Source organism: Canis lupus, chromosome X, assembly GCF_048164855.1.
Source record: "Canis lupus baileyi chromosome X, mCanLup2.hap1, whole genome shotgun sequence".
NCBI lineage: Eukaryota > Metazoa > Chordata > Mammalia > Carnivora > Canidae > Canis > Canis lupus.
The window spans coordinates 69,940,475-69,962,742 of NC_132876.1; the positions used below are offsets into that span (position 1 = coordinate 69,940,475).

Below are 22,268 nucleotides of genomic sequence, written 5' to 3' on the forward strand. Positions count from 1 at the left end.
TGTGGAATTTAAGAAACAAAACAAATGAACAAACAAACAAAAAGATACCAACAAAAAAGAGACTCTTAAATACAGAGAAAAAATGGTGGTTGCCAGAGGGGAGATGGGCAGGGAGTGGGATGAAATAGATAAAAAGGATCAAGAATTTTTTTTAAAAAGGATCAAGAATACATTTATCTTGATGAGCACTGAATAATGTATAGAATTGTTGAATCATTCTATTGTACACCTGAAACTAATGTAACACTGAATGTTAATTATTCTTCAGTGAAAAGAGAAAAGTAAATAAAAGAAACCAAAGTGCTGAAAGGAAGAAACATCCAACCAAGAAAACTCTACCTGGCAAGGTTATCATTCAGATTTAAAGGAGCGATAGAGAGTTTTTTACACAAGCAAAATTAAAAGATTTGATCACTACTAAACTGGCCTTACAAGAAATGTTAAAGGGATTTCTTTAAGCTGAAAAGAAAGGCACTAACTAGGAACATGAAGACATACAAACATAAAAATCTACTGATAAGTGCAAATGTATAATAAAGGTAGCGGATTAACCTCTTAAAAAGCTAATATGAAGTTAAAAGATTTTTTTTCTGTTAAGAGCAAATATATGAGAAGTACTTCAGCTGCTCAGCACACTGCATGGAGTATTTTTTAAAGTATTGCAAAAGATCAAAGCCCAGCGACGGGGCCTGGAACAGCTGGAGCTTGACTTGAGATGCATACAAGTGTATTCTGCCACCACAACCACTGTCTTTGTTACTTTTTTATGAATAAGAATATATCCATTCTGCCTAACCCTGGGTTTTTGGATCACCATAGTTGTCCTGGGAATTAATTGCATTTCATAGGTCATCTGAATTCCCATTTCTAAAATGGGGGTCCTGGCCCTGCTGAATACTACAGGTAGGTAGATCTTTAAAAGGCCACTAGTAGAGAATGTCCACCTGATTGATATGCAGAGTGGGGAGCTCTGGAATGTGGCCTGATTATGATGGCCCAGTAAGGACAGCCCTGAATTGTCTCTGACCAACCTCTGCTGCAGGAGTGGCCCACAGTACCAGTGAGATCTGCCAGCTGTGGCTGCAGGTTCCTGAGAGGGCATTCCAGAATATAGTAGCACATGTTGTCTGCAGCTCTTAGTGATTGAAAATTATTAAAAATATTTAAACATATTTAAATTAAGAATCTATTGATAAAGAAATATTTATAAGAGTGCTTGGGTGGCTCAGTCGGTTAAGTGGGGCTCAATCTCATGACCTTGAAATCACACCCAGAGCTGAAACCAAGAGTCAGTCACCTAACCAACTAACCAACCTAACCAACCAGATGCCCCAGTAGGGGACTTTAATACCTCGCTTACATCATGGGTAGACCATCCTGACAGAAAAGCAATAAGGAGACAGCCTTAAATGACACACGAGACCAGATGGACTTAATAGATATATACAGAACTTCCCAAAGCAGCAGAATACACATTCTCCTCAAGTTCACATTCTCCAGGATAGATCATGTTAGGCCACAAAACAGGTCTCAATAAATTTACAGATTGAAATCATATCAAGCATTTTTCCCAGTCACAACGGTATGAAACTAGAAGTCAATTACAGAAAGACAACTAGGATCAGACGGCTTTGCTGGTGAATTCTACCAAACATTCACAGGACATTTAATACCTATCTTTCTCAAAGTCTTCCAAAAATTTAAAGAAGAGAGAATACTTCAAACTCATTTTGTGAGACTAGAATTAACCTGACACTCAAACCAGACAAGAACACTGCAAAAAGAATGAATAAATGAACAAAAGAAAGAAAGAAGAAAGGTAGAAGAAGAAAGAAAGAAAGAAAGAAAGAAAGAAAGAAAGAAAGAAAAAGGAAAAAATTACAAGCCAATTTCCCTAATGAACAAGACACAAAAATCCTCAACAAAATATTAGCAGACCAAATTCAACAATACATTAAAGGATCAGATACTATGATCAAGTGGGATTTATTTCAGAGATGCAAGGATGGTTTAGTTTAGCATCCACTAATCAAACAACATGATATATCACACTAACAAAATGGATAAAGATCACACAATCATCTCAATAGATCCAGAAAAATGACTTGACAAAATTCAACATTCATTTATAATAAAAACTCTCAACAAAGTGAGTATGGAGGGAATGTACCTCAATATAATAAAGGCCATATATGACTAACCCACAACTAACATAATATTCAACAGTGAAAAGCTGAAAGTTGCTAAGATCAGGAAAAAGACAGAGATGCCCATTCTCACCACTTTTATTCAACATAATATTGGAAGTCCTAGCTACAGCACTTAGACCAGAAAAAGAAATAAAAGGGAAGGGATCCAAATCAGAAAGAAAGAAGTAGGGATGCCTGGGTGGCTCAATGGTTGAGCATCTGCCTTCGGTCCTGGGATCGAGTCCCACTTCGGGCTCCCCAAGGGGATCCTGCCTCTCCCTCTGCCTATGTCTCTCCCTCTCTCTCTGTGTCTCTCTCGAATAAATAAATAAATAAATATTCTTTTTTTTTAAAAAAAGAAAGGAGAATGTAAAACTCTATTTGCAGCTCACATGATACTATACATAGAAAACCCTAAAGACCACGAAAAGCTGTTAGAACCAATAAATGAATTCACTAAAGTTGCAGGAAACAAAATCAATATACAGAAATCTGTTGCATTTTTATACACCAAGAACAAACCATCACAAAGAGAAAGTAAGAAAACAATCCCATTTACAACTGCTTCAAAAAAAATTCCTAGGAATAAATTTATCCAAGGAAGTGAAAGACATGTACACTGAAAACTATGAGACACTGATAAAGGAAATTGAAGAAGACACAAATAAGTGGAAAGATAGTCTGTGCTCATAGATTGGAAGAATTAACATTGTTAAAATGTTCATACTACCCAAAGCAATCTGCAAATTCAATTCAATCTTTATCAAAATCCCAATGGCATTTTTCACAGAATTAGAACAAATAATTCTAAAATTTGTATGGAACTGCAAAAAATCTTAAATAGTCAAAGCAATCCTGAGAAAGTAGAATAAAGCTGGAGGTATCAAACTCCTGATTTCAGACTATACTACAAAGTTATAGTAACCAAGACAGTATTGTATTGGCATAAAAACATATAGATCAATGGAAGAGGATAGAGAGCCGAGAAATAAACCCACACATAATATGATCAATTAATTTATGACAGAAGAGTCAAGAATATATAATGAGAAAGGGGAAGTCTTTTCAATAAATAATGTAAGGAAAACTGGGCAGCCACATGCAAAAGAATGAAACTAGACCTTACGCCATACCCAAAACTTAAAATGGATTACGGACTTGAATGTAAGATCTAAAGCCATAAAATTCCTAGAAGAAAAAAACATAGGTAGTAAGTTCCTTGACATTGTTCTTAGCAATTTTTTTATCTGACTCTGAAAACAAGGGAAATAAAAGAAGAAATAAACAAATGGGACTAGATTAAGTTAAAAATATTCTGCACAGTTAAGAAAACCATCCATAAAACAAAAAGGTAACCTGCTGAATGGGAGAAGATATTTACAAATATGTTTGTAAAATATAAAAGATATTTACAAATCATAAATCTGATATAAGGGGTTAATATTCAAAATATATAAAGAAGTCATACAACTTAACAAAAAACCAACAACCTGATATAAATAGGAGCAGGGGATATGAAAAGACATTTTTCCAAAGAAAACATACAGATGGCCAATAGATACATGAAAAGATGCTCAGCATCACCAATCATCAGGGAAATGCAAATCAAAACCACGATGAGAAACCACCTCATACATGTTAAAATGGCTATTATCAAAAAGACAAGAAATAACAAATGTTGGAGAAGATGTGGAGAAAAGGAAACACTTGTACATTGTTGGTGAGAATGTAAATTTGTGGATCCACTATAGCAAACAGTATGAGGATTCCTCATATTAACAATAGAACTACACATATGATCCAGCTATTCCACTCCTGGGTATTTATTTGAAGAATACGAAACAGTAATTTAAAAAGATATATGCACCCCCCAATGTTTGTTGCAGCAATATTCACAATAGCCAAGATATGGGAACAACCTAAGTGTCTATGGAAAGATGAATGGATAATGATGCAGCATATATATATGATGGAATTCTACTCAGCCATAGAAAGAAGGAAATCTTGCTAGTTGCATCAACATGGATGGACCTAGAGGGTATTATGCTAAGTGAAATAAGTCCAACAGTGAAAGACAAATACCATATGATTTCATTTACATGTAGAATCTAAAAACCAAAACAAAGAAACACAGCAAAAATAAACTCATAAAGATTGGTGGTTACCAGAGGGGAATGGGGTTGGGAGGTGGGCAAAGTGAGTGAAAGGGCTCAATTGTATGGTGATAGATGGTAACTAGACTTAGGATGGTTATCATTTTATAGTGCATACAAATGGTGAATTATAATGTTATACCTTGAAACTTATACAATGTTATACACTGATTTTATGTCAATATAAAAAAATCAATTGGTCATATTTGTGTAGGTCTATTTCTGGACTCTTTTTTCTGTTCCATTGATCTATCCCTTGCTAATACATCACTGTCTTGATTACTGTAGTTGTATGCCAATTCTTAAGGTCAGATAGTGTGATTCCTCCAATTTTATTCTTTTTCAAAACTGTTTTAGTTATTGTAATTCCTTTGTTTTTCTATATAAGTTTTAGAATCAACTTGCCTATGTCTACATAACTTCCTGGTGGGAGTTTTAAAAATTTTTTATTTTGAAAAAAACTTTAGATTGATAGAAAATTTGCAAGAATGTTTTAATAAAATCCCATATAACCTTCACCTATATCTTCCTATTGAAAATATTCTACGTTTAATTTATCTTTAAATATGTCTATACATCTGTGTTTGTATTTGAAAGTACATTGCAGAGATCATAACCCTTTGCCCCTAAATATCTAAGCACATATTTTCTAAAAACAAAGACATTCTCTTCCTGTATCACATCCACAGTGCTATTATCAAGTTTGGGGAATTCAATATTTATGCAAAAGTGTTATCTAATATACCTGCTGGGATTTTTATTTGAATTATGTTACATTTATAGATAAATTTAGGGATAAATGGCATCTTTATTATATTGAATTTTCCAATCCATGAACACAGTATGTCTCTAACTATTTAGATCTTTAATTTTATGCATTAGTACTTTAGTTTTCAGCCTACAGATGCTGTACAGGTTTTGTTAAACTTATTCATAAATCTTTCATTTCTGGAGAGGGCATTTAAATAGCATTGTCTTAAAATTTCTATTTTCTTATTTTTTTCTTTTTAGAAGGGAGGGAGGGGCTCAGAGAGAGGGAGAAAGAGAATCTTAAGCAGGCTTCATGCCCAAGGCAGAGCCTGATATGGGGCTCGATCCCAGGAGCCTGAGATCATGACCTGAATCAAAATCAAGAGCCAACTGAGCCACCAAGGTGCCCCTTAAATTTCTATTTTCAACTGATTTCTACTAGTATATAGAAATATGTGATCTTGTATCCTGTAGCTTGGCTAAACTCCTTTGCTAGTTCTTGAAGGTTTTTTTCTTCTTTTTTAATAGATTTCCTGGGGCACCTGGGTGGCTCAGTGGTTGAGCATCTGCCTTTGGCTTGGGTCATGATCCCTGGTCCTGAGATTGAGCCCCGTGTCAGGCTCCCCGTGGGGACCCTGCTTCTCCCTCTGCCTATGTCTCTGCCTCTCTCTCTGTAGCTCTCATGAATAAATAAATAAATAAAACCTTTTATAAAAAAAGATTTCCTTGGTATTTTCTACAGCCAATCATGTCATCTGTAAATTGGGCAGGTTTTTTTTCTTATTTTTCAATCTTTTTTTCTTCTTCTTCTCCCTGTCTTATTGCACTTGCTATGACTTTTAGTACAATGTTGAATACAAATGGTGAGAGTGGACACCCTTGTTTTGCTGCCATCTTAGGGAGAAAGCTTTCAGGCTTTCATAAAATATGATGTTAGCTGCAGTGTTTTTTATAGGTGCTCTGTATCAGGTTGAGGAAGTTTCTTTCTATTCCTAGTTTACTGAGAGGTTTTATCATGATTGAAATGGAAGTTTGTCAAATGCTTTCTTTACATCAGTTAATATGATCATGTGTTTTCCTTTGTTAATGTGGTAGTTTACATTGATTTTCAAATATTTTCACTTGCATTCCTGGGATAAAGGCCACTTGGCCATGATATATTATGCTTTGTATTGCTGGATTCAATTTGCTAGTATTTTATTGAGGATTTTTGCATTTATATTCATGAGGAATATTGGTCTATAGTTTTCTTTCTTATACTGTCTTTGTCTAGTTTTGGTATCAAGGTCTGGCTTCATAAATGAATTGACAAGTGTTCCTTCCTCTTTTTTGTAAAAAGATTTTATATATTTATTCATGACACACACACACACACACACACGTAGAGGGAGAAGCAGGCTCCACTTCAGGAGCTCAACACAGGATTCGATCCTGGGACTCCAGGATCACGCCCTGGACTGAAGGCAGATGCTCAACTGCTGAACCACTCAAGCATCCCTGTTCTTTTCTCTTTTATTTTCTGGGAAAGATTGTGTAGAATCTGTGATATATCTTCTTTAAAATGTTTGGTAGAATTTGCCATTGAAACCATCTGGGCCTGCAGTTTGCTGTTTTGGAAGGTATCTAATTATACAAAATTAAATATTTAAAAAAAACAAAATTAAATATTTAATTTAATTAATGGTTATGGATTATCTATTTTATCTTGTGTGAGTTTTGGCTGTTTGTGGTTTTTGAGGAAGTCCCCAAACATCATTGTTAATTTGTCTATTTTTCTTTTCAGTTCTGTCACCTTTTGCTTCATATATATTGAAGCTCTATTGTTAGGTGCATCTATATTTGCATAGTTATGTCTCCTTGGTAAACTGACCCTTTTAACCCTGTTCCTGACTTAAAAACATAAATTTAAACTTGTACAGCCTCAAATTACTAATGAATACTAGCTTAAGCTAAAGATGGCACCAATATGAATCTAAGTGGGTCCTTTCTTCAAAACATCTTTGGTTCATCTTACTTGCTCACTTTCCCATATAGTAATAGCCAATATTTACTGTATACTCATTACGGAAAACTAAGTGCTTTACATGCGTATTTTATTTATCTTCATAAAGACTCCATTAAGACAGCAATTAATCTTATTTTGTAGATGAGGAGCCCAGGTTTAAAGAGGTTAAATAACTATCTGAGACCACAAAGCAAGCTTGTGGTGAGCAAGGGTTGAGAACTCAGACTGTTTTACTCCAGAGACTGCACCTTTAACTGCTAAGCTCTAATTATTTTTCCCTTTAGTCAGTTATCAATTCCTGGCAGTTCTGTCTTTCAAACACCTTTCAAATTATTCTATTCCCCATGTCCATGCTACCACCCAGTCCAAGCCACCATTATCTCTCTCCTAGATGACCCTCAATGTCTTCTAACTAGGCTCCCCACTTCTATTTAAGCCCTGATGCAGCTAGCATGCTAAATGCAAATCTGACTCTGTCACTGTACAACATATAACCAAGAACATAGCTGGCTTGTCAAAGAAGCATTTCTGTGGCTTTGTATTTACTTATTGGGTCTAAATTATCTGTAAATATGAGAACGTGTGGGAGCAAATGGTAATTTAATAATTCAGCATCTAATGTGGCTTCCTATGACTCTTAGGTGAAGACTCCTAAGGTCAGGTCTTGTAATCTTGGTTTCGAAGGCACTCTGTGGTGGAGGCTCCGGCCACCCCCCTGTTTTCTGCATTCCACCATACTGTTCTGTCAGTTCCTTCAACTCATTCTGCGCTCTAGCCTCTGGGCTTCTGTGCATGCTGTCCCTTTTACCTGGAAGAATCTTTCCTCAGCTCTTTCCTGGCTAGCTTCTATTCATCTTTTAGGCCTCAAAATTTTGGAGTTCTCTTTGACTTCTTTCCCTTTCCAAAAGATCTCTCTCCCATTCATTCTCCTGTTCTATCTCCATTGCTCCTGTTACGGATTAAGGCTCTATCTCCCCTGGTCTGGACTGCAGTCTTTGTCTACTCTTTTTGCCTGCTGGTGTCTTTCCTTCTGGTCCATTTACCATGCTACTGCAAGATTTTTTTTTTTTTGAAAGCACGGTCATGGGGATCCCTGGGTGGCGCAGCGGTTTGGCGCCTGCCTTTGGCCCAGGGCGCGATCCTGGAGACCCGGGATCGAATCCCACATCGGGCTCCTGGTGCATGGAGCCTGCTTCTCTCTCTGCCTGTGTCTCTGCCTCTCTCTCTCTCTCTGTCTGTGACTTAAATAAATAAATAATAAATAAAATATTTAAAAAAAAAAAAAAAAAAAAAAAAAAAAGAAAGCACAGTCATAATGATGTTTGCCTCTGAAACCTTCAGTATTTTCCCACTGCTGACAGGAAAAAGTGTACACATGCTATCCTGATGTGTAAGGCCCCCCATGGACTATCCACACACAGCTTCCTAGCCTCATCTCTCACTATCTGCAGTGACATTGCTTATGCTCTAGCCCAGGATTTCTCAAAGTGTTGTCCCCATACCACTGTAGGTATGCTAGATGGTCTCGGGTGGTGTTTGGATGGAAAATTATTTTAATGTACAATGAATAAAATTGAATTTATGGTAGTAATATAAAATTTCTGTTAAAATAGATTAATTTGGGGATGTTTGGGTAGCTCAGTCCGTTAAGCGTCCAACTCTTCTTGGTTTTGGCTCAGGTCATGATCTCCGGGTCCAGGGATGGAGCCCTGCCCCAGGCTCCATGCTGAGTGCAGATTCTGCTTGAGATTCTCTCTCCCCATCCCTCTGACCCTCCCACTTATGCTCCTCTCTTTGTCTCTCAAATAAATAGATGGATCTTTTCAAAAAATAAAATGTATTAATTTAGGTAACAGCAATGAGTCAATTTGGAAAAAATGTTAAGTCATAATAGCACAAGCAGTTCTCAGCTATAGAAAAAAAAATAGAGGATGGGATGTGAATGGCTGAAATATAGGAAACAGAAGCCCAACTACCTTAGTCTACTTCCCATTCCCTTAACTCACCATACAATTTCATATCTCTATACCTTTGGTGATGCTGTTCCTTTATTCTGAATACCCTCTTTCAACTTTCTGCCTATCAAAATTCTTTCAGCCTTCAAGGATTAGCTGAAATGATACCCTCTTTATGCTGAGTGAAGTAAGTCAGTCGGAGAAGGACAAACATTATATGTTCTCATTCATTTGGGGAATATAAATAATAGTGAAAGGGAATATAAGGGAAGGGAGAAGAAATGTGTGGGAAATATCAGAAAGGGAGACAGAACGTAAAGACTCCTAACTCTGGGAAACGAACTAGGGGTGGTGGAAGGGGAGGAGGGCGGGGGGTGGGAGTGAATGGGTGACGGGCACTGGGGGTTATTCTGTATGTTAGTAATTGAACACCAATAAAAAATAAATTAAAAAAAAAGAAATGATACCCTCTTGATGATATTTTTGGTGATTCTCTGCTCAGAATTAAGGATTCTCTTCCCCACACATGGCACATTACTTATGCTTCTATCTAGGCCAGTTTCATTCTGCTGCTTGTGTACTTAGTACCTCATATGTCTGGCCCTCTCCCTATTAGACAGTAAGCGTCTTGAAAACAGCCTTTATCACAGTGCCAAGCACAGGGAGATGACTCCTGATAAATATTTGTTACATGAAATTATAACACATCCGGAAGTTTTGATTTCAAAATTCACCAAGCAGCAGATGAAAGCTAACAGGGACAAAAACCACTAATGCTCTTATTCCAACAAGGAAAGGCCTTCTGGGGATCCAAGGTGTACATGTGTGTATAAGGCTATAGGCAAGCAGTTCTTTTATTTTATTATATTTTTAGATTTTACTTAATTATTCATGAGAGACACACACACAGAGAGGCAGAGACATAGGCAAAGGGAGAAGTAGGCTCCATGCAGGAAGCCCGATGTGGGACTTGTCCTGGGAATCTAGGATCATGCCCTGAGCTGAAGGCAGATGCTCAACCACTGAGCCACCCAGGCATCCTGGTAGATAATTTTATTATCCTCATTTTACATATGAAAAAAGTTAGGCTCAGAGTGGTCAAGCTTTAGGGAAAAAAACCTCCAAGCTTTAGGAAAAAAGTAGGAAGTGTTTGTTGAGTCTTTACTATGTGCCAGGAGCTATATTAGGCACTTTCTGTGTATTAACTCATATTAATACATGTAGAAAGGATAATTTCTTCATTCCAGGAACTCATATTCTATTGGGAAGATTGATACCATAAATACTAAATACATTCCACAGGGTGAAAACTATATACTCCGAGTTCAAGACTCATTTTAGACCTAAGGACACCTCCAGACTAAAAATGAAAGAGTGGAGAACAATTTACCATTCAAATGGTCCTCAAAAGAAAGCCGGGGTAGCAATCCTCATATCAGATAAATTAAAGTTTATCCCAAAGACTGTAGTAAGAGATGAAGAGGAACAATATATCATACTTAAAGGGTCTATCCAACAAGAAGACCTAATAATCATGAATATTTATGCCCATAATGTGGGAGCTGCCAAGTATATCAATCAATTAATAACCAAAGTAAAGACATACTTAGAAAATAATACACTAATAGTAAGAGACTTCAACACGGCACGTTCTGCAAATGACAGATCTTCTAAGAACAACATCACCAACGAAATAAGAGCTATAAATGATACACTGGACCAGATGGGTTTCACAGATATATACAGAACTATGCATCCAAATGCAACTGAATACACATTCTTCTCAAGTGCACATGGAACTTTCTCCAGAATAGACCACTTACTGGGTCACAAATCAGGTCTCAACAGATACCAAAAGATTGGGATTGTCCCCTGCATATTTTCAGACCACAATCCTATGAAACTAGAACAAAAAGGAATTTGGAAGAAACTAAAACACATGGAGATTAAAGAGCATCTTGCTAAAAGATAAATGGGTCAACAAGTAAATTAGAGAAAAATTAAAAAGATTCATGGAAACTAATAAAAATGAAGATACACTATTTAAAAAATCTTTGGGATACAGCAAAAGTGGTCCTAAGATGGAAATATATTGCAATATAAACATCCCTCAAAAAATTGGAAAAAACTCAAATGCACAAGCTAACCTCGCACCTAAAGGAACTGGAGAAAGAACAGAAAAAAAAAAAAACTACACCAAGCAGAAGAAGAGAGATAATAAAGATTAGAGCAGAACTCAATGAAAAGAGACCAGAAGAACTGTAGAACATATCAACAAAACCAGGAGTTGGTTCTTTGAAAGAATTAATAAGATAGGGGCAGTGTGGGTGGCTCAGTGGTTTAGTGCTGCCTTCAGCCCAGGGCCTGATCCTGGAGACCTGGAATAGAGTTCTATGTCGGGCTCCCTGCATGGAGCCTGCTTCTCCCTCTGCTTGTGTCTCTGACTCTCTCTCTCTCTCTCTGTGTGTCTCTCATGAATAAATAAATAAAATCTTAAAAAAAAGAATTAATAAGATAGATAAACCATTAAACAGACTTATTAAAAAGAAAAAAGACTAATAAAATCATGAATGAAAGAGGAGAGATCACAACCAATACCAAGAAATACAAATGATTTTAAAAACTTATTATGAGCAGCTATACACCAATAAATTAGACAATCTACAAGAAATGGACACATTTCTGGAAAACAAATTACCAAAACTGGAACAGGAAGAACTAGAAAACCTGAACAGGCCAATAACCAGGGAGGAAATTGAAGCAGTCATCAAAAACCTCCCAAGACACAAAAGTCCAGGGCCAGATGGCTTCCCAGGGGAATTCTATCAAATGTTTAAAGAAGAAACAATACCTATTCCACTAAAGCTGTTCCACTAAAGATAGAAAGGGATGGAGTAGTTCCAAACTTATTCAATGAGGCTAGCATCACCTTAATTCCAAAACCAGACAAAGACCCCACCAAAAAGGAGAATTATATACCAATATCCCTGATGAACACAGATGCAACAATTCTCAACAAGATACTAGCCAATAGGATCCAACAATACATTAAGAAGATTATTCACCATGACCAAGTGGGATTTATCCCCAGGATGCAAGGCTGGTTCAATACATGTAAAGCAATCAACGTGTTAGATCATATCAACAAGAGAAAAACAAGAACCATATGACCCTCTCAATAGATGCAGAGAAAGCATTTGACAAAACACAGCATCCATTCCTGATCAAAACTCTTCAGAGTGTAGGGATAGAGGGAACTTTTCCTCGGCATCTTAAAAGCCATCTATGAAAAGCCCACAGCAAATATCGTTCTCAATGGAGAAACACTGGGAGCCTTTCCACTAAGATCAGTAACAAGACAGGGATGTCCACTCTCACCACTGCTATTCAACATAGTACTAGAAGTCCTAGCCTCAGCAATCAGGCAACAAAAAGAAATAAAAGGTATTCAAATTGGCGAAGAAGAAGTCAAACTCTCCCTCTTCGCAGATGACATGATACTGTACGTAGAAAACCCAAAAGACTCCACCCCAAGATTGCTAGAACTCATACAGCAATTTGGCAGTGTGGCAGGATACAAAATCAATGCCCAGAAGTCAGTAGCATTTGTACACACTAACAATGAGACTGAAGAAAGAGAAATTAAGGAGTCAATCCCATTTACAATGGCCCCCAAAAGCATAAGATACCTAGCAATAAACCTAACCAAAGAGGTAAAGGATCTATACCCTAAAAACTAGAGAACACTTCTGAAAGAAATTGAGGAAGACACAAAGAGATGGAAAAATATTCCATGCTCATGGATTAGAAGAATTAATAGTGTGAAAATGTCAATGCTACTCAGGGCAATTTAAATGTTCAATGCAATCCCTATGAAAATACCAAGGGCGGGGAGGGGGGTGGCAGCCCGGGTGGCTCAGCGGTTTAGCGCTGCCTTCAGTCCAGGGCCTGATCCTGGAGACCTGGGATCAAGTCCCACCAGGCTCCCTGCATAGAGCCTGCTTCTCCCTCTGCCTGTGTCTCTGCTTCTCTCTCTCTCTCTCTCTCTCTGTCTCTCATGAATAAATAAATAAAATATTAAAAAAAGAAAATACCACGGACTTTCTTCAGAGAGTTGGAACAAATAATCTTAAGTTTTGTGTGAATCAGAAAAGACCCTGAATAGCCAGGGGAATATTTAAAAAGAAAACCAGAGCATCACAATGGGTGCATCGCAATGCCAGATATCAGGTTGTAGTTCAAAGCTGTGATCATCAAGACAGTGTGGTACTGGCACAAAAACAGACACAAAGATCAATGGAACAGAACAGAGAACCCAGAAATGGGCCTTCAACTCTATGGTCAACTAATATTCAACAGAGCAGAAAACACTATCCACTGGAAAAAAAAGACAGTCTCTTCTATAAATGGTGCTGGGAAAATTGGACAGCCATGTGCAGAAGAATGAAACTAGACCATTTTCCTACACCATACACAAAAATAAACTCAAAATGGATGAAAGATCTCAATGTGAGACATGAATCCATCAAAATCCTAGAGGAGAACACAGGCAACACCCTTTTTGAACTTGGCCACAGCAACTTCTTGCAAGATACATCTATGAAGGCAAGGGAAACAAAAGCAAAAATGAACTATTGGGACTTCATCAAGATAAAAAGCTTCTGCACAGCAAAAGAAACAGTCAACAAAACTCAAAGACAACCTACTGAATGGGAGAAGACATTTACAAATGACATATCAGAAAAAAGGCTAGTATCCAAGATCTATAAATAACTTCTTAAACTCCACACCCAAGAAACAAGCAATCCAATCATGAAATGGGCAAAACACATGAACAGAAATTTTACCAAAGAAGACATAGACATGGCCAACAAACACATGAGGAAATGCTCCGCATCACTGGCCATCAGGGAAATACAAATCCAAACCACAATGAGATACCACCTCACACCAGTGAGAATGGTGAAATTAACAAGACAGGAAACAACAAATGTTGGAGAGGATGTGGAGAAAGGGGAATCCTCTTGCACTATTGGTGGGAATGTGAACTGGTACAGCCACTCTGGAAAACTGTGTGGAAGTTCCTCAAAGAGTTAAAAATAGAGCTACCCTACGACCCAGCAATTGCACTACTGGGGATTTACCCCAAAGATACAGATGCAGTGAAAAACCAAGACATCTGCACCCCGATGTTTCTAGCAGCAATGTCCACAATAGCCAAACTGTGGAAAGAGCCTCAGTGTCCACTGAAAGATGAGTGAATAAAGAAGATGTGGTCTCTATATACAATGGAATATTACTCAGCCATTAGAAATGACAAATACCCATCATTTGCTTCTATCCAGAACTGGAGGGTATTATGCTGAGTGAAGTAAGTCAATTGGAGAAAGACAAACATTATATGGTTTCATTCATTCAGGGAATATAAAAAATAGTGAAGGAGATTAAAGGGAAAAGGAGAGAAAAAGAGTGGGAAATATCAGAGAGGGTGACAAAACATGAGAGACTCCTAACTCTGAAAAACAAACAAGGGGAGGTGCGCAGGGGGATGGGGTGACTGGGTGATGGGCACTGAGGGGGTAACTTGACAGGATGAGCAGTGGGTATTATACTATATGTTGGCAAATTGAACTCCAATAAAAAATATACAAAAAATACCGAGATACCTGCACCCTAATGTTTATAGCAGCAATGTCCACAATAGTCAAACTGTGGAAGGAGTCTCGATGTCCATCAACAGATGAATGGATAAAGAAGATGTGGTCTATGTATACAATGGAATATTACTCAGCCATTAGAAACGACAAATACCCATCATTTGCTTTGACATGGATGGAACTGGAGGGTATTATGCTGAGTGAAATAAGTCAATCGGAGAAGGACAAACATTATATGGTCTCATTCATTTGGGGAATATAAATAATAGTGAAAGGGAATATAAGGGAAGGGAGAAGAAATGTGTGGGAAATATCAGAAAGGGAGACAGAACATGAAGACTCCTAACTCTGGGAAACGAACTAGGGGTGGTAGAAGGGGAGGAGGGAGCGGGGGTGGGAGTGAATGGGTGATGGGCACTGAGGGGGGCACTTCACGGGATGAGCACTGGGGTGTTATGCTATATGTTGGCAAATCAAACTCCAATAAAAAAATGAACAAAAAATATAGTCAGGGTTCAAATGTCATTCTGCGAACCCATGGGAACCCAGGCAAAAGACCATTCCTTACTACTGGGGAATCTAGAAAGGATTCTTCTAGAAGGTAAGATATAAGTTAAATTTTGGAAGGAGAGTAGGATTTTGACAGAAAGATTAGTGGAGAAAGGATCTTCCATGCATGAGGAAGAACTCAAAGACCTGTCGATGGAGTCCAAGGCCCATAACACCATAACAGGGAGGATAAAAAGCCATGGAGTAGGAGTGGAACTGGGAAGGAAGCTGGGGCAATTAGGCGTGATACTAGAGGGAAGATGAAGCCAGTGAAAGTTCTTAAGCAGATGAGCAGCATGATCATATCTGTGTATCAGGAAGATAATTTGCAATAACTGTGGTAGCAAGAGAAATTGTTGGCAGGGAATCAGCTAAGAGTTCCAGTAATTTAGATGAGATGAGAGGCAATGGGAACCTGAAGCAGGTTACTATTTGTCAACCGAATTTGAAAGATACTATGGAGGGAGAATTTTCAGAGTTTGGCAGTTGATTGGATGTAAGGGGTGAATGAATGATGCTTTAAAGGAGCCTGTGGGAATGCTAGGAATGTGTCATTGTCTCTTTTTGCCTAATAATCTAGGATCTAGCTGCGTGTTATTCTTCCTGAAGGTACAATGAAATCAGAACCTAGGGTGCCTGTCTCAGAAGTGGTTGTCAGTCCTCTGTTGATCAAACGGCAAGATTTGACAGTGTCTTACAAGGTGGGGGGCTGGGCTCCAAGTAATGTCAATTTCTATAACAGAAAGGAAGAAAATGAACATCTGTTGAGGATATTTTTTGCTCTTTGGTCTTCAGTATGGTCTTTAGAGGGAGATACTTTGCTCTGTTTCTACAATGGTAAGAGTGAATGACTTAACTCATGAAGGTCACATAAAAAATAAAAGTGACTTACTTGCACAAGGTCACATAGCAAGCAAATGGCAGACCTGGCCTTTCTGACCCCCAAGACTATTTTCCATTTCATGTAGTATCAGAAGCCAGAGAAAGAAGGAAGGCTTACAAAAAACAAAAAACAAAAAACAAAAAACAAAACACACACACACACACACACACACACACAAAAGAATGACCAGGAGAGAGGAAAAAGAACAAGAGAGTTCTTAAGGTCTCTACTGAGGAAGAAGAAATCCAGAAGAATCATCAATTTAGTGTCACGCCTGGTCTTGTGAGAACTATAATAACCATGACAAGACATGACTCCTGATGGGGGCAAAGGATATAAGGGCTGCTACCTAACCTATTTTTACAAAGTGCTTTAGACTTTCAGAGGTGATGTAGTCGTGATGTAGTCTTGGGTTGTCTAGGAAATGTTGCAGAGAAGCCATGACTGAGCAATATCTCAAAGGAGGGTTTGCCCATGATTAGGTCAGCAAGAGTGATCAAAGCATCTTTCTAGTGGAGGGAATAGTCAGAGCAGAGATGAAGAAGTGGGAGAGTACCCTTTACATTTGTCTGTGAATAGACTGCCTAGAACACAAGCTTCGTATAGAGGAAGCATAGGGGGATGAGCTGGTAAAAAGATTAGAGCCAGAGAGTAGAGGGGGGCCTTGAATGCCCAAGCTAATACATTTGTACTTCACTAAGTAGGCAGTAGGAAAACACTGACTATATTTGAGCAGGAGAAGGCTGTAATCAAAGATGTTTTCAGGGACGCCTGGGTGGCTCAGCGGTTGAGTGCCTGCCTTCAGCTCAGGGCATGATCCTGGAGTCCTGGGATAGAGTCCCACATCGGGCTCCCTGCATGCAGCCTGCTTCTCTGTCTGCCTGTGTCTCTGCCTCTCTCTCTGTGTCTCTTATGAATAACTAAGACTCTACTGGGAGCAAGCAGTGGAATGGCTTGGAGAGGGTGGAGAGTAGAAGGTAGAGGACCATGAAAGAGGATATTGCAACAATTTAGGTAGATAGTGATACAAGCACAGAAAAGAAGAGACTGATGGAAAGCCATCCTCTAATGGAAGCTGGCCCTCAGGAGGACTGTCAGGGACATTGAGTAATTCTAAGGCTCATGAGTATTTGTATTTCACATCTCCCTCAAACTGTCTTTCCATTCCTCTCTTCTCATTTTTTTCCTCCTTCTTGTCCCTGTGCCTTTTTTTTATCTCCCCTTTTCCCTTATTTTGTCTCCCATTATTTTCAGTGATCCTCAGTAATCAGCCATGATTCTGAACATCATTTGAGAAGGAGAGGCATTGAGGGAGGCTCTGAGCAGGAAATGAAGGAAGGTGGGTGTGAAAGAGAAGAAGGAAGGAAATTAAGAAGAGAGGAAGAGGGCAGCCCCGGTGGTGCAGCGGTTTAGCGCCACCTGCAGCCCAGGGTTTGATCCTGGAGACCCAGGATCGAGACCCCACATCGGGCTCCCTGCGTGGAGCCTGCTTCTTCTCCCTCTGCCTGTGTCTCTGCCTCTGCCTCTCTCTCTCAATCTCTCTCTGAATAAATAAATAAATCTTGGAAGAAAGGGGGAGAGAGAGGGAGGGACACTTTTCTGTATGGAGCATTCACTGTAGGCCAAGCTGAGAGGATGGAGATACTGAGACTTAGAGAGGTCACAATACTTGCTGGAAGTCACACAGCTACTTATTAAAGTTTGACAAATTCCAGAATCCACGTCCTATTCACCATGTTTCACTATTTCTCTTCTCTGCCTTCCCCAATTCCCTCAACTTTGTGTAATATTTTTTCCCCTGACGCCTGAATATCATTTCATTGTGACTCTTTCACTTACTACACTGTTTTTTAAATTGTAGTGACTTGTGTATGTGTCCAGCATGATACATAAACTGTGTACAATGGTGGAATTAATGGTTGCTTTGTCTTTGTAGCTAGATAGTAAGGAGTTGGTACTTGACTCATTGTAGTCTTTTAAAAAAAAATATTATTTATTTATTCATGGGAGACAGAGAGAGAGAGAGAGGCAGAGAGAGAAGCAGGCTCCACACAGGGAGCCCGATGTGGGACTCAATCCCGGGATCCCGGGACTCGACGATCCCGGGACTCCAGGACTACGCCCTGGGCCAAAGGCAGGCACTAAACCGCTGAGCCATCCAGGGATCCCCCTGACTCATTGTAGTCTTGACAAGGACAGTCATTGTCTTGTAATTAGTATCTGCTCTACAACAATTGAACAGATTTGAATATTTTGGCACCTCTGTGGGCATCTCACATTGTTAGATGCTACAGGTACCTTAGTAAACTCCAAGACCCAGGATTCATGTTTTAACTTCTAGTATAATCACTAAAATAATAGAAACAGGATGTATAACATCTAAACTAGTAGAGGAAGCCAAAAGGAATGATAAAGGTAATCAATTTAAAAAGTCAAGACAGGGCAGTCCTGGTGGCGCAGCGGTTTAGCGCCGCCTGCAGTCAGAGGTGTGATCCTGGAGACCTGGGATCGAGTCCCACGTTGGGCTCCCTGCATGGAGCCTGCTTCTCTCTCTGCCTCTGTGTCTCTCATGAATAAATAAAATAAAATCTTAAAAAAAAAGTCAAGACAAATAGCCAACAAGTAAACAAGCATACTAAAAGATGCTCAACTCCACTAATCATTAGGAAAACACAAATCAAAATCACAATGAGACATCATCACATTCATTAGGATGGTTCTTGTTTAAAGAACCTCAGAAAATAAAAAAGTGTTGGAGGGAATGTGGAGAAATCGGACCCCTCATGCATTGTTGGTGGTAATGTAAAATGGCACAGCTGCTTGGAGAACAGTATAGCAGTTCCTCAAAAAAATTTAAAATGGAATTTCCATATGATCTAGCAATCCCCCTTCTGGGAATATATCCAAAAGAATTGAAAACAGGGGGCAGCCCGGGTGGCTCAGCGGTTTAGCGCCACCTTCAGCCCAGGGCCTGATCTTGGAGACCTGGGATCAAGTCCCGTGTCGGGGCTTCCTGCATGGAGCCTGCTTCTGTCTCTCTCTCTCTCATGAATAAATAAATAAAATCTTTTAAAAAAAGGAATTGAAAACAGGACCTCAAAGATATATTTGAACATCCATGTTTATAGAAGCATTATTTGCAATGAAGCATTATTTGCAATATCCACACAGTGGAATATTGTTCATCCTTAACAAGGAAGGAAATCCTGTCACATGATACAACACAGGTGAAACCTAAAGACATGGTAAATGAAATAAGCCAGTTGCAAAAGGACAAATAGTGCATAATTCTACTTATATGAAGTACCCAGAGTAGTCAAAATCAGAGATGGAAAGTAGAATGGTGTTTTCCAGGGGCTGGGGGAAGGGGAAATGGTGAGTTCTTATTTAATGGGTAGAGAGTTTCAGTTTTACAAGATGAAAAGAGTTCTGGAGGTGGATGGTAGTGATGGTTGTACAACACTAGATGTATTTAATGCTGCTAGAATGTACACTTAAAAATAGTTGATGTTATGTGTATTTTACCACAATTTAAAAAAAAAACTCAAAAATACGGGAGAAAGAAAACATTCACATTTATTATTAGTGTTTTCACTGAAGACACGTAAGTGACATCATTTGTCCCTAACATCCCTACTCCACACCTCCAGCTCTTCCAGGAAAACTGGAAACTAGTAAAATGGGGGTCTGGGGTGGGCATTACTAGGAGGCTAACCCTCACCTCTGAGCCCTTACATATTCAGTGATGGATATGCTTTTAATCCTCATCCCTGGGATCCCTGGGTGGCGCAGCGGTTTGGCGCCTGCCTTTGGCCCAGGGCGCGATCCTGGAGACCCGGGATTGAATCCCATGTCGGGCTCCCGGTGCTTGGAGCCTGCTTCTCCCTCTGCCTATGTCTCTGCCTCTCTCTCTCTCTCTCTCTCTGTGACTATCATAAATAAATACAAATTAAAAAAAAAATCCTCATCCCTGTCTAGAGACAGCATCCTTTGAGATGGGGAAAAGAGAGAAAAAAATACTTTAAAACAAATAATTTTCTGGTTGAAAAATGAAAACATTTCATTGAAAAGAGCTCCCAGAAGAGCCAGAACATTTTGGGCACTTGTGTTTAAATACCACACAAAGGCTGGTATTTAAAAAAATAGTCAAAGTGTGGCAGACCCCACACTTAAAGGGATCAGCTTAAATAGTTCTTCTTCTCTTGACTTCTTTTCTCTCCTCTCTAAAACCTATCTTTTCCCACTCTCTCTGGGATCCAGACTTGAAATGGTGGCTGTCACCACAATGCCAACCAAGTCTTTTAGGACATTCCCCTGTCCCTCACTTTCTGAACTAAGGGCTGGAAGTTGTCAAAGGGGTCTGTTTGAGGAAGTTAAGATAAAGGCACAGAGAGACAAAAAGAAAATATAAAAGACTAAAAACAAGTTTATAGAAAAATAGCTTTTTTCCCCTTAATACAACTAGAGTCAGGCCACTGATAGACTAAGAGCTCAGCATGACTTGATTTCAATGAGGCTTAATACGTCATCATCTTTTGGGGGTCATGGACCCCACTGGCAGTCTGGTGAAGCCCAGGGACCCCTTCTCTGAATAATATTTTAAATACACAAAATAAAATATACAGACTTACAAAGGAAATGAATCATATTATAACACAATTCTCAAAACATTACAAAAAATGTGATATAGTAACATGGGCCTCTTGGTTTATGCTTTAAATAACCAGACCTAATGGTAGTTCCAATAACTACTGGAATTTAGAGGTAGTCACAAGCATAAATGAAATTTCGAGACGCCTGCAACAACTGGCATATGAAATGCAAACCTGTGATGTCTATTATTGACAAATTCACTGGTACTGCTAACGCTTCTGTGGTTTGTTGCCTACGTTCATTACTTCAATTCGAGGTTAGTGAAAATTAAGGTGACTTTTTCTATCCAAATTCAAAGCTGTCCCCCCACCCCACCTCAAGTTCTAGGTCTATAGGCCTTTGGTTAAGACCCTCTGTTCTAAGGGGTCATATAGCCTCCCATAGATTGGCATTGACTGCCTTCAGGATGACATTTCTTCCCATACAGTTCTCAAGCTTGGTCCTGTAATTGGCTGCGCATGAAGTCCTAGTTTCTAAGCTTAGAGCTTTCAACCCATTTGCCCAGCACTGATGATTGCCATGCCTTGAATCCACTGCACAATTGGCATTTTATTAAAATTCTATCTAATGAATCACTCAGGCAGCTCTCAGACTTTCCAGAATTTTCTCACCATAGTTTTATACTGGAAAATCACATTCTACCTATCTAGTAACACCAACTCTGCAAGTCATCACCACCTCTGCTCCCATCCCTGAATATGACTTTTCAGCTTAGTTCAGAGGAGGGTGGTCAGAGGGATGGGCTAAATGGGTGATGGGTATCAAGGAGAGCATTTGTTGCCATGAGTACTGGTGTTATATGTAAGTGATGAATCACTAAATTCTACTCCTGAAACTAATATTACACTATATGCTAACTAACGGGAATTTAAATAAAGACTTGAAAAGAAAAAAAGAGGGGGCAGTCCTGAGAAGACTGTGATGATCTTTAAACCAGAACAACCACAGACTCACTCATGGCCTTCATACCCCTCAGTTGGAAAGAGAGAAATCTAATGAACTCAATGGTAGCCCTCTCCCTAGGTGGGGAGGCACAGTCCTTTCCAGGGGAAGGGGACTGACCAGATAATCTCTTTAGAGCCTTCCTCATGTGGGGATCCCTGGCCTCTTTCTTGGTGTGTTCCCATGTACTCTCCAGCCCCTGGGATTCACTCACCCAAAAATATGTAGACTGGGATCCATTGCAAAACAGCCAGAGTTTGGAGGCATTCCTGAAGATCTAGTCTGAAGAGGAAGGCCATGGCTGTGGTGCTCTTCTATTGCAGCAAGAAGCCCAAACAGAAGGCCAGCACTTCTAAAGCTGAGCTGATTATAGGTGCTTTGCTCTAATCTCTTATCACTGAGTCCTTTTTGCTGCTGAAGGTTTTAGGTTTGACTGAACCTTTACTCCAGTCTTCCCTGTTGTCAGCCCTGGCCCTGCCCCAGCTTCCTACACACATCAGGTTTCAGATCATCCTATCTAATCTCTCTAACA

General features: G+C 39.1%; 1 protein-coding gene across 1 annotated transcript in view; it reads right to left on the reverse strand.

Annotated features, from left to right (window-relative positions):
* Window positions 1–22,035, reverse strand: part of DGAT2L6 (diacylglycerol O-acyltransferase 2 like 6) — a 34,997-nt gene extending 12,962 nt beyond the window's left edge. Inside the window, exon 1 of the mRNA XM_072816974.1 lies at window positions 21,951–22,035. Coding sequence (XP_072673075.1) covers window positions 21,951–22,035 — 85 coding nt within the window. The remainder of the gene's footprint in view (window positions 1–21,950) is intronic.
* Between the last annotated feature and the right edge of the window lie 233 nt (window positions 22,036–22,268).